Genomic DNA, 12,623 nt, shown 5'->3' with positions numbered 1-12,623 from the left:
GGTAGATCACGAATCACCCCTTTAAGCTATGAACATAACATGTTACTCATGTGTGCATCTATTGCTCTAAATTCAAGCTACGATTAGCCTTAATCCATCTGTCCGACATCAGCAACTGTACCGCAGCCAGTCGGCATCTTAGACGATTTCAATTTTCATGAGATACATAAGTACATAGTATTAACAAGATTATGGTTATCCGGAAACTGTTGTGTTGTGTACCGCCACTTTCTTATCACAGATGATTTCACAGACTTGCCTGGCTGTGTGACTCCCTCTGGGATATTTTATGCAAGGAGAATTATGTAGAATCACCTACGGCGAGGAAAAATTTGCATAACGTTTGAATAGAGTGGTCTGAAATGGTCAATACTATGCATTATGTAGAAAGCAGTTATGCAGTTGTTGTAATATTTATATGCAAGGATTAAGTTACATATGAGCTATAATCTTACTCTGTTTTACTGAGATTTTATTAACATTATTTCGTACCATATATGACAAACTTGTTGTTTGTTTGTATACCCAGGTTAGTCCGTGAGGGACACATGCTAATCCATGGGAAATCCATGGACCATTCCAAGCTCATACAATCAAAATGCACAAGCCTGGGTAGCCAGTGTAGGCTAATAAGATGCATGCTGGCCCAGATAGCTTTGATAAACAAAGCAAGAAATGGAAGAAAATAGCATGGAAAAGGAGAAAGGAGAGAAGGCCACTCACAAACACAAAATCAAATTTGTTCATACCATATTATTGCAATGACCAAATTGTTGGAACTCACGAATGTCACACATTTCATTTAATATGTTCACACTACTTTAATGCAAATTAAACACTGACTTTTATATTAACACATTTTGCACCGTATTATCCTAACTATATGACCAACTTGTCGGAACTTACATAAACAAAATTTTGCATAACGTTTGAATTGAGTGGTTTGAAATGGTCAAATATCATGCATTATGTAGAAAGCAGTTATGCAATTATTGTAATATTTATCTACAAGGATTAGGTAATTGCACTCTACTATGATATTGCTCACCAGCTTTGTAAAATAGGCAAATATGAATTTATCTTTTTATTTGTACTGCTCTCCGACTGACCGTGTTGGTTCTGAATTTTTGCTCGTGTAAATTTATTTCGATATATTTGTTGTAAACTTCATTGAATCACTTCTTTATAATGTATTATATTTAAAAAGACACTAGACACTATCAGCGATTCACAAATCAGAAAATTTGTAAAAATCATCAAAAACAGATTGTTTAATGTTTGTGAAGGTCATAGGTGTGATACATATTCTGTATGTGATATGAATTATGATCAAAATTTGAAATTCAATTTTTGAGGAGTTTGTCGGTACGGACACTTACAATTACACAAAATTGAATGGAGCTTCACATCTTGTACTGGGTTGTTTCCTCCTTGCCAATTTGTCATGTGAAAAAGTACATTTATAATGGCTTTCTTTCAACTTTTCATTCACTTTTAAGCTATTCCTTAAAAGTCCTGTTTTGTTCATACTATTGGGAGGATCACTGCTAGTGCCTTTCAGATTTCACCCCACCAAATAGAAATATGGTTGAGAGCATGTAATATGACTGCCTGTTTCAAAATTACTGTCTGTTTGAAAAAACATTACACAGATAAATCTGTGTAATACAAAAAGGAGAGATCAAGTAATTTTTAATCATTTTAAACACCCTTTTCACTCCTCTGACAAAACAAATGTTTTCTCAGGGCAAATTCAGTACATATCTATGGGACTGGTATTTGGTGGTGTGATATTTTAAGAGTCTGCTTATAAAACAGCCAATAATCTGTCACACAAGCTGTAAAGGTTAAGCACCATCCTAAGCTAAACAATCCAATGATAATACAGACCTTTCAATTGATGAAATCTTCCACAGTGACCCATAGTACTATAATAATATCTTTCCCATTTCACTGACCTCTACTTATGTGTACTTTATGTGGTTCCATTATGCAGAAAAGTATATTGCTTCAGAATTTTTATTAACATGCAAAATACACTTTAAAGGAGTGTTTCGTGATCCTAGCATACTCTTTTTATGACATTTTTCAGTACATATCCACGAAAAAAGCTTATTTCCAAAATTTCAGTTGATTCCGATTTTATGCGTTTGCGAGTTATGCATGATTATGTGTATTACACTGCTCCATAGACAATGCGTTGTAATTTCGTTCTGGTGCACCAGAACGAAATTCAAATTTCACGATATCTTTGCAAAACGAATTAATCTGCAAGAAATATTTTGAACATAAACATTATGTAGCCAGAGGTTTCCAGTGATATAAAAATCTCAACTTTTTTTTAGAATTGTTGGGGGATGAGGCTGTGGATCACGAAATGCCCCTTTAATGGTAATTGCTTATTGTAATGACTTTTTCACTCACTTTACTTGATACTTGATTTTTTTCTGTCTGTCAAAATCAGTTGATCTCCTGATTATACATCAAAAAGATTTAAAAATCCCAAAAATACAAATTTTGGGTCGGTCGGGCATGTAGAACAGGGATTTTTTTTTGTTGTTTAAAGTTCTTTTTTTTTCTAATGAGAAAAATTGGTTACCAATTTCTTAGAGTGGTAGTCAAGTATAATAACCATCAAGATTTTTATAAAAAATGTATCTCACCTATAATTACATGCATCCCATGCCGGCATAGTGCTCGTACAGTTTCCATACCAATATCGCCATCTCCTCCAGTTACTATGGCAACACATCCATTATGTTGCTGCAAATCTATTATTGAAAAAAGAAAAGGATACAGAGCAGAGATAGATACAATTAGCAAAATGCATTCAGGGTTACCAGACCTGCTATTTGGTAGCCCAATTGGGCCACTTTTGAGGATTTCCCACTGAATTTTGACCATATCCTGTAAGACCAAACAAAAAAAAGGTTCGTCTCAAAGCTTGCGCGCCCATTTGTAAAATTGCAAGATTTGAAAAAAAAAGAAATGCAGAATTTTTTTATTTAAAAATTCAGCGAAAATCAGGCTTTTTTTTTCAAAATACCATAAAAGTACCAAGTCGGGAATTTTGTTTTTAAAAAATCGCATTTCGCATTTGTTTTCAAACCACTCGTGAGCTTTGAGACGAACTTTTTTTTTGTTTGGCCTAATATAGAAACCAATGTTAAATACAAATTGGGTGTCTTTTTGATATTCCCTTCACAATTTTCAGTACTTTACTGTCCCATGAAACCTACGGTAAAAAGAAAAATTGGGTGACTTTTCGGTGACATGCCCCACAATTTGGACTAAAAATTGATGGCAACCTTGAAAATGCATCGCAGAGTAGCAACAAAACAGCTATGCTGCTGGTGCGGCATATATTGGTACAATATAACAAAAACGAAAATGGCTCCCAATGTTTTCTGCCTCTAGTGATAATGATAAAATTGTTTCCGGACTCTGGAAGCAAAATTGCAATAAAAAAGATGGACATTTACTCAGTGGTTTTTTGGTCAATGTGAAATTGGCTCCAGGAGAGTCAATAATGGACAGTGGTGAATTGTAAGGAGGGCGGTATTGAGATTGAACATTTCATGCACTTTCAAAATCAATATCAGACATATTTTGCCTCATCACATCAAAATTATATTCCTCTATGGAGCAAAATCAAAAGACCTTGATCGTTTGCAGTCCCTCCAACACAAAGCAGCCAAACTCATATTCTATGCCGCCAGACTTGATAGCCCCACACCATTAATGCATGACCATCACTGGTTGCCAGTAAGAGCTCGAATCAAATTCAAACTCTGTCTGTATGTCTTCAAATGTTTGCATGAATCTGCTCCTTCATACCTCACGGAATTACTCTCATACAGAACATGCTCATCTGGACCATCACAAGATCCTCTATGGATACCAGTCTTCTTAACACTCACATCGCTAAAAATTGCAGTGGTGACAAGTCTTTTCGTTCTGCTGGTTCAGCGTTGTGGAACTGCCTCCCGCGTAACATCAGGGAGGCAACCTCGGTGACAACATTTAAAAAATCTCTTAAGGCTCATTAGTCATTGTTATCCTTTTTGACTCTTTGCTTTTGTTCTTTCTCTTGTTTTTGCAGTGTATCACTTAGCGCTTTGATCTTTTTGAAATAGCGCTTTAAAAGCTCTTTTATTTATGTATGTATGTATGTATAAAAAGGGTAAAACACAATAGCCATATTTATGGGAGCAGCCCATTAGTCTGAAGGGCCGTTATTCCGAAAAGTTTTCAAGTTAGGGTTTAGGGCATTTTAGGTTAGGATCCATCAGCACATTTTTAAAAGCACAGTTTGTAGGCATACATTATAATAATAATAATAATAATAATCTTTCTTTATTGAGGGTAATTCCACTTCAGTGTCAAGCACTGCTTTCCAAGCAGGCCCTCATACAATTATAAAATACTGTAATACATATTGATACATAGTAAATTTACATCTTACACATGGTAAATCAATAACATAATAAATAGTATTGAACTCATATGGCAAAGATTATACAAAATACAAGCTAAAGCTAAAATGTCCTTATAAAAAGTACAATTTATAAGGGAATAGAAATCCCAAATTATTTAGCAGAAGTATTTGTTCGCGCTTTAAATTGATACAAAGACATATTATTTAATTCTTTGCGGATTTGAGGTGCAATTTCATTCCAAGTATTAACAGCTCTGGCATGGAATGTACGCTTGCCTGAATTTGAATTACGTTTTGGTACAACAAGAGTATTTGATGAATGATTCCTGGTAATATGCATATGACTATCATGAACAAATTCAAATTTAGATGATAGATAAGATGGACCCAGGTTTCTTAAACACTTAAAAACTAAAATAAGAAGTTGATTATTCCATCTATCATTTAGTTTTATCCACTGTAGTGCACTCATTAAGTTACTTATTGGTGTTCTAATATCAGCAGATAAAATTGTCCTGGCTAGCTGATTTTGTAACACTTGCAGCCTTGCTTGAGATTCACAAGAAAAATTACTCCATACACACAATCAAATTGAGGCATAACAAGTGCATTTGATAACATAACAATGGTTTGACGAGGCAGGAAGTATTTAACACGCCTAATGACACCAATTTTTTTAGAAACATTTTTACATAAATAATCTACATGAGCTGACCAAGAAAGTTTAGAATCAAGTTTTACTCCAAGATATTTAAACTCGTGAACTCGTTCAATAATAAAAGTATCCTCATAGGTTAGATTTATATCATTAAACTTTTCAAGCATTTGGTTGGTACCAAAGACCATAAACTTGGTCTTATCAACATTTAAAGTAAGTTTGTTTGCATGAAACCAATTTGCTACACTGCAAAGACTTGACTCTAATTTAGCTACAATTAAAGCCACAATTTCTTCGTGTGTCAAAATTTAAAATCCGTATTACAAATTGGACGATTTCCCTGATTTTCCGTGTTCCACTAAAACAAACATGTTTGAAAAGTGTCTTTGTTTTACATTTTACTGTAGTATGGCTAGAATCTTACATCATAAGCATAGAACTAATGCTATATTGGATTGTCTAATGGTTGATTACTGCTAAATGATCACTTTTCTCTATTTTATTTTGCAGATCAATACAAAGTTAGACATTTTACACATTTTTTCACTATTTTGTGGCATTTTCAAATTTCAGTGAGCATAACCCCGAATTCTGTGAATTTTTCTGTTTTTCCGTATCACGGAGAAATTGTGGCTTTAGCATACATTCCCAATGCAAGTGATAAATTAAATGTTGCAATAAACTATAACACTGGGATATTCCACTCTACATACCCTGTATCAAAGACATGCCTGTAATCTCTCACACAGGGAATGTAGATTTCAAATGGAGTCACCCATTCAGGTAACCCGATTTGAAATTCACACTCCCTGTGTGGTTATGTCTTCAATAGGGGGTGTATGGATTTCAACTGAAATAGTCCATTAAAACACAGGCTGGTTCCCAAACCAAGTCTCACCTGTTTTTGTCATTAGCTTGGGCAAGGAAAGTGTTATCAACCAGCTTTAGAAGATCACACTGTCAATAAGCCCAATCGGCATTGGAAGTTTGCAATGCATTGTAGGACAGTTTTTGCAATTTTAGGACACTTTGTCCTTTGACCTTTCAGAAAATTCAGAAATATTGGGTTTTTGTACGTACAAAATATAATCTAAAATGTTTTACAATATTTAAAACAAATATAAAAAATATTAGTGTTTTATAATTAATTATTTGGTATTTTTAATGATCAAAATTATGACAATATTAAGAAAATTAATAATAATTACGTAAATTTTCTCGATATGTCAGAGGTCAAACTGTCCTAAAACTGCTTTCAAAAACCGGAAGTTAGAATGGCGATTGGGCTTATTATGACAATTTTGAATTATTATAGTTTTGAAACTCTTACATATCATCAGCCTACTACGATAATTGCCCAAGTAATTTTGTGTAATTTTGATGGCTCAAGTTTCTAATCTTTGCATTAAAACAAATGATAATGAGACAAATTAAAGGGAATAATCAGAAATAATTAGGGTGATCACATTTAACTAATACATGCTTGAAACCATATATTGTAGTAAATGCTCTCTAAAAATGACTTCTGATCCATGCCTATTTAAACCTTTTTAAAAATTTAAAAATTTAAAAATAACATTGTGGAGTTTTGGTACCTGATGCTGATCAGTTTTAAAATACAACATACAACCTGATTTGCCCTCAGATGACATTGAAATTTTCCATTTTCCAGTAAATTATTTTTATGAGAGTTTGATTATTTTCAAAATTTATATCTACAAGTTTTAAACAATTTTATTAGTAGTATGGGCAAATCCATTCTTAGGGTGGTAAGTCGACTTTTGGCATATAACCAAAATTTATTCTGGAAAATGCTCCACATTTTCGAATTGGATGGTTTCATTCATTCATTCATATTTTATTTCATCAATCATCAACATTACAAGTGACACTAGTAGCTCAAGAGATTAATAATATTAAATGTAAACAAAAGTCAATGGTATAAATAAATAGCAATACATTTTAAGCAGTAACAATTAAATCAATATAAACCGAGAACAACAATATTAATATGTATGATTGAAATGTATAATGGTATTATGAGCGTGCTTGTAGTAGTTAACATGGAAATACAACCGTGATGGTAATTGATTTGGCAATACTTATATTTGACATGATCAAGAGGAATGAGTCACATGTCGACCCTGGTCGAAAATGAGTTTGAAATAGAGCTTTCTGAAACTGAAAACCCCATGTTGATACGACTTTTCTTTGCAAAGTTACATCAATTTATCAATCGCTGAAAACAATATAAAACACTTTTCAACACTTTCTTTGCCAATATCTCTAAATCAATACTAGCGACATCCGACTCATTTCCCTTGATCGTGTCACATATTTGGTTTGAACCCAATTCATAAATTTATTGGTCGAGCTATGAGTTTTCATTCAAATATTGGACGACACATAGTCGAGTTCAATATTTTAAATCTCATAACGAGAACAATAAACCTTGTATTGGGTGAAAAAACATCCAATTTTATCATTATTATGTTTTCAGAATCTGTTCTTGGTCAAAAATGTTATTTTTTTGTTCAAACTGTGATTTTCGGTAAAAAACACGAAAGCGATATAGTCAAAATGTTACATGATTTTTGGTTAAAAATGTGATTTTTGGTTAAAATTGTGATTTTTTTGTCCAAAAATGTGATTTTTGGTCAAAAATGTGAAAAATTTATTGGTCAAAAGTTTTACTTTTTTGGCCAAAACTGAATTATGGTCAAAAATGAGCTTTGGTCAAAAAATTTTTGGAAAAAATGTTGAGGAGAAAAAGTGAGCCTATTCAACACAGAAAGAACAGTTTACCAACCCAAAGTGTTACAAATGAATTAAAGACAACAAATAAACACAAATCCGGACCGGCACACAATCCAACTTGAAAAAAAGCAAGGGAATGTGCCGGCATGGGAATTGAACCCACAACCTTCCGATCTCTAGACAGACGCTCTATCCATTAGGCTACCAGATCCCACTGATAAACGGTGGTTAAAACTGGGTCTAATGTGAGCAGTCGAGGTATACAATGAATATACACACAAATAAATATTACGTAACAAGTGAAGGAGGTCATAATTATAGTAAATGATCTCCTTCACTTGTGTAATTTGTTTATAATACATGTATGTGTTTGTGTGTATTGTATACCTTGACTGCTGATTCGTTGTACAATACAATAGCCTAGAACTCTGTTAATAGTAAACCGTTTTTACTATTACTAAGGTCAGACAGAGGCGCTTTACCCCGGCGCTTTACATTAAAAAAGCATGCTTGAACGATGTGCTACAAAAATTGAAAGGACTTCAATGCTTGATCGAACCAATACAAATGTGTGTCAAGTTGTTGACAAAACCCACTTATTGCAGAAACCCGAATCACAGGCATGATCTATGTACTCCAGTCGGTCAACATTCATGAACAAGCATTACACACATAAACTTACGCACTTGGTAACGACAAGTACCCCAAACCCAGCTTTACACAAATTTGACTATTTTAAGGCATAACAGACCATGTGCATTAGCTCAAGATACTCTATCAAAAAAATACATTATCTTGCTGTATTTCAGCTAGAGTGCCATAGCTAGAAAACCTGGGATTTTCTGAGAACAATACACATAATCTTTTCATGACTTCAGTAACGTGACCTCGATGGCTATCATTTCTACACCATTTCCAGTGAAGTGAGAGAGAATTGAATAGATGCGTGTTCATCACAACAGAAATTAACACAATAGAAATTAGCATCTCATGAATGTGCAACCAATCTTTAGAAATAAGAAAACCAACTTTTAGACAGGAATGGCTCGTGTCTGGTGTGCATGTGGGTTTACCGTTACTCAGCCAAACATGGCACAGTTGAGCCTGGATGACTGATCTTGACAATATTAATTTTATCTCCCAGCACAGAGATATGAACAGCAAGCATCTACAATGTGAATGTAAGTTGTAACATAGACAGTAGAGTCTCTCTACTGTCTATTGGTTGTAACCAGATACATATTAATTAACATATATTTGTATTTAATATGTATTTCCAAGCATTCATTGGGCATTTGCGTGATTTACATGCATTTATATCAGATAACCTTTGGATGACTCATGACAGTGTGATACATGCGTCTTCTGCTTCTGCTCTTATACTGGCTGGACTCGGTTAGAGTATGATGCCAGGCTTGTGCGGGGGGTGTGAGGATTACTGTCTTAGTTGCTGCTTAAAAGTGTTCAATGATGTTGCATTTACAACAGTGTGTCAAGGGCATTCCACTCCACTACAGTTCTGGGAAAAAATGAGTATTTGTGGATGTCCAGGCGAGCACTGAGGGTGACGTATCTTTTTTCGTTGCTATGACGAGAGCGTCGGGTTGCTGGTTTTAGGTAACGATCACTGGGGATGTCGATCATGTTGTTGTGGATCTTATACATGAGGGCGAGTCTTGTATAGCCTCGGATATGCGTTTCATAATTAATTATGTGTCATCATCTTATACGCCCTTTAGGGGCGTATACTAGACTGCTGCTCTCAGTCGTCAACCGTCTGGATTGACGACTGAGAAAACTACGTGGAAAAAAAGTGACGGATTTTGCAACAGGATTCCTGTGGCATAGAGCATGCGCAGTTGTGTCCAAATTGACCTTTTGACCGAGTTTGTTGTTTTTAGAAGTTCAGAGCGCGATCTTGTCACAGCGGCGCGGTACAGCGACGCGGTACGCGGTCGCCGCTAGTCAATCGCTCTACGGCGCACAACCAAAGTCGCATTCAATAGTTTTCAGAAGTCCGTCATGATATTGGCTGTAAGATAATCAGTCGTCACTACGAAGCATACACAGTACATGCGAAGTGTAGACGGCTGATTGGAATTAGTCTAGGCGTATACCTTCCGAATTCAACAGCTTGGTACATGATAACCACGAACAAAATGTATGATTCATATTTCCTACTACAATTGCTAATATAATCAAATTTAACATATTAGCCATACCTTTAAGCTCCTTAGGTCGCCATAAGACTTGATAAATTAGACAAACAAACCCGATCCAGTAAGTATGAAGGATGTTTTTGACGTGACGGAGAAAGTCCATGGGCGCTGCCATTTTTGATTCTGCAAATTAGATTCCTGCTCGCGAGGTAGCACCAAAGGAATAGTCTCACTCCCCTCAATTTGTGTGAGACTGAGAGGTGCGCAAATTGCTACAAATTTATAAACACTGCTGTATTCCTCGTTTTTTGTCGAATTGTTCATTTATTCTATACATGAAAAAAAATTCTATAATGTAAAAAAATCACAATTATTATCTAATCTTGGCTGGTTGAATATCTTAATAAGACATAAATTCAAAATTGCTATGATGCTTTACAAAACGACAAATTTGACTGATTCCATGTGTAAACATTACAATATGCCAAAATATCAGGTTTAAAAATTGTTTTTTACCCAATTCATTCAAAAGGATCGTATATTATGGCTTTAAGAATTTAGTCAAATAGCTCATATTTATGCTCATCAAACCTGCTATTAGAAAATATGCCATTTGAAATGCACAAAAAATAAATAGCAATTATCATGTACAAATATCACAATTGAATGTTACCGTATTCATTAATTATTAATTGCAATTTCTGCATGTTCATTACCGGGGTTCATTAATCATGTCGGAAACCATAATTATGATACTAGGCCTAGATATAAATTGGATTTCCAGTTACCTTTGCATATTTGCAACGTAAAAACTTATTACGAAGATATGGAACGGCCGATATAAAAAGAACATCACAATTCTCATCTTTTTTCTCTCTCGGGATTAACAATTCTTTCAAAATTTGGTAATTCTCGGTTTGAGGGGTTTATATTATTTTGACTAAATAAATAGCATACTATCTTATGCTAAATTGCAATAGAGTATGGAATATGCAATTTATTCCATCAAATGATAAAATAAAAACACATAAATTCGAGGATTATTAATTATGTTTGAAATGTAATTATGTTCACGATGGCGAAAATCATCTATAAAAATAGGTGTGTGTAAGATGTACAGCGCTACTGTGGTGTGAATGTTCATAAATTCATGTAAAGTGGGTAGGCCTACATCATCGGTTTTGCTTAGACTATGCCATAGTCGATTTTTAAAATTAAAATTCATATGCTATTATGTTATACAATATTATTATGAGCGCATACACTTGAACTCAAAAGTATACAGATGTTTATCACAGGTTATGTATTCAATAAATGGCCATAAAAAGGGTTTATATAATAAGTGACAATAAAAGTATATACGAACACGTATTTTATCGAATGCAACATAGGATCTTGACATAATCGGAGGGTTCACTTGTTGAAGAATTCTGATTTTGGGATCTACCGAGTTATTGATCGTGAAACCCGTTCTGGGGGAGCTAGCAAACAGAGGGAATAATATTATGGTCAGTGGCGGCGCCACGGGGGTCATGGGGGGTAAATGCCCCCAGTCAGAACTCTTGCCCTCCCCCTGCTGCCACCCCAGTAAAAACCCAAAATTGCGAACATTTTCCACTTTTTGCGGCAATTTTGCGCAAACTTTGTTGATTTTGCTCCCCCTGAAATTCACTTTGCCCCCTCATTCCCTCAATGCCCCCGCAAAAAAATTCCTGGCGCCGCCACTGATTATGGTGAATTAAAAGGTCAGAATGTGAAAAATCTATCAAATGAATACAAATCGGTGTTTTATGTATAAATGTAATAGCCGATCACATGGTCAAGATACGGAGAAGTGTGACTTTTGCTCCTCCTCGAATCATTTGAAAAATTTTCTTCGTTCAAATAAAACTTCTAGTAGTATTTAAAATAGCCCATTATTGTGAATAGATTTTTGATAACGTTCCTCAAGTAAGCAAATTACAGGCTTATGTTGAAAGTGAAATGCTTGATTATCACAAAAAAGCAATACAGGTAGGCTAACCTTTGTTTAATCGTACATTTGTTAGTGCGCCCATTTGTTGCCCCTGTGATATCATGAATTTTCACTGTTAGTCAGGGAGACTGTGGTCAGCCGTGGGATTTGAATGATTAAAACATCCCACCTACATGTATCTAGATACCTTATATAGGTCCCAAAGAGCAAGAAAAGTCTTGATGGAAAAATCTGAGGTGTGGCAGAGGGCGGCCATCCTGATTTTCAAAATGGCCGCCGTTTTTGATTTATTTTTACTATAACCCGAGTTGCGAATATCCTATGAGGCTAATTTTGGTGGCAATACCCACATTTCCAATACCTAGGAGTCCAATAAACGATCTTGATTTTCAAAATGGCTGCCATTTTAAAATTTTTTACTATAACTTGAGTTGCGAATATCCTATGAGTGTCATTTTAGTGGTAATACCCACATTGTCAATACCAACAAGTTCAAAAAAACATGGTGACAGATTGCTTGGGGTACAATGAGATAAACAGGCATCTGGAATTTCAAAATGGCGGCCATTTATGGTATATTTTCAACAATGACTCTGGCTCTGAATGTCGTATAAAGTTCTTCACCTTTCATGAGAA

General features: G+C 34.8%; 1 protein-coding gene across 1 annotated transcript in view; it reads right to left on the bottom strand.

Moving 5' to 3' along the window:
- The window catches only part of LOC140160316 (polyprenol dehydrogenase-like), a 248,165-nt gene extending 237,979 nt beyond the window's left edge, over window positions 1–10,186 (bottom strand). Inside the window, exons 1-2 of the mRNA XM_072183581.1 lie at window positions 10,076–10,186; window positions 2,664–2,771 (exon numbers count right to left, since the gene is read on the bottom strand). Of these exons, the coding sequence (XP_072039682.1) occupies window positions 2,664–2,771; window positions 10,076–10,175 (208 nt within the window). The 5' untranslated portion in view covers window positions 10,176–10,186. The remainder of the gene's footprint in view (window positions 1–2,663; window positions 2,772–10,075) is intronic.
- Between the last annotated feature and the right edge of the window lie 2,437 nt (window positions 10,187–12,623).

The sequence above is a fragment of the Amphiura filiformis genome, chromosome 9, assembly GCF_039555335.1.
Source record: "Amphiura filiformis chromosome 9, Afil_fr2py, whole genome shotgun sequence".
Taxonomy (NCBI): Eukaryota; Metazoa; Echinodermata; class Ophiuroidea; order Amphilepidida; family Amphiuridae; genus Amphiura; species Amphiura filiformis.
The sequence above is the reverse complement of the archived record's forward strand: the minus strand, read 5'-3'. Positions and strand labels throughout refer to the sequence as shown.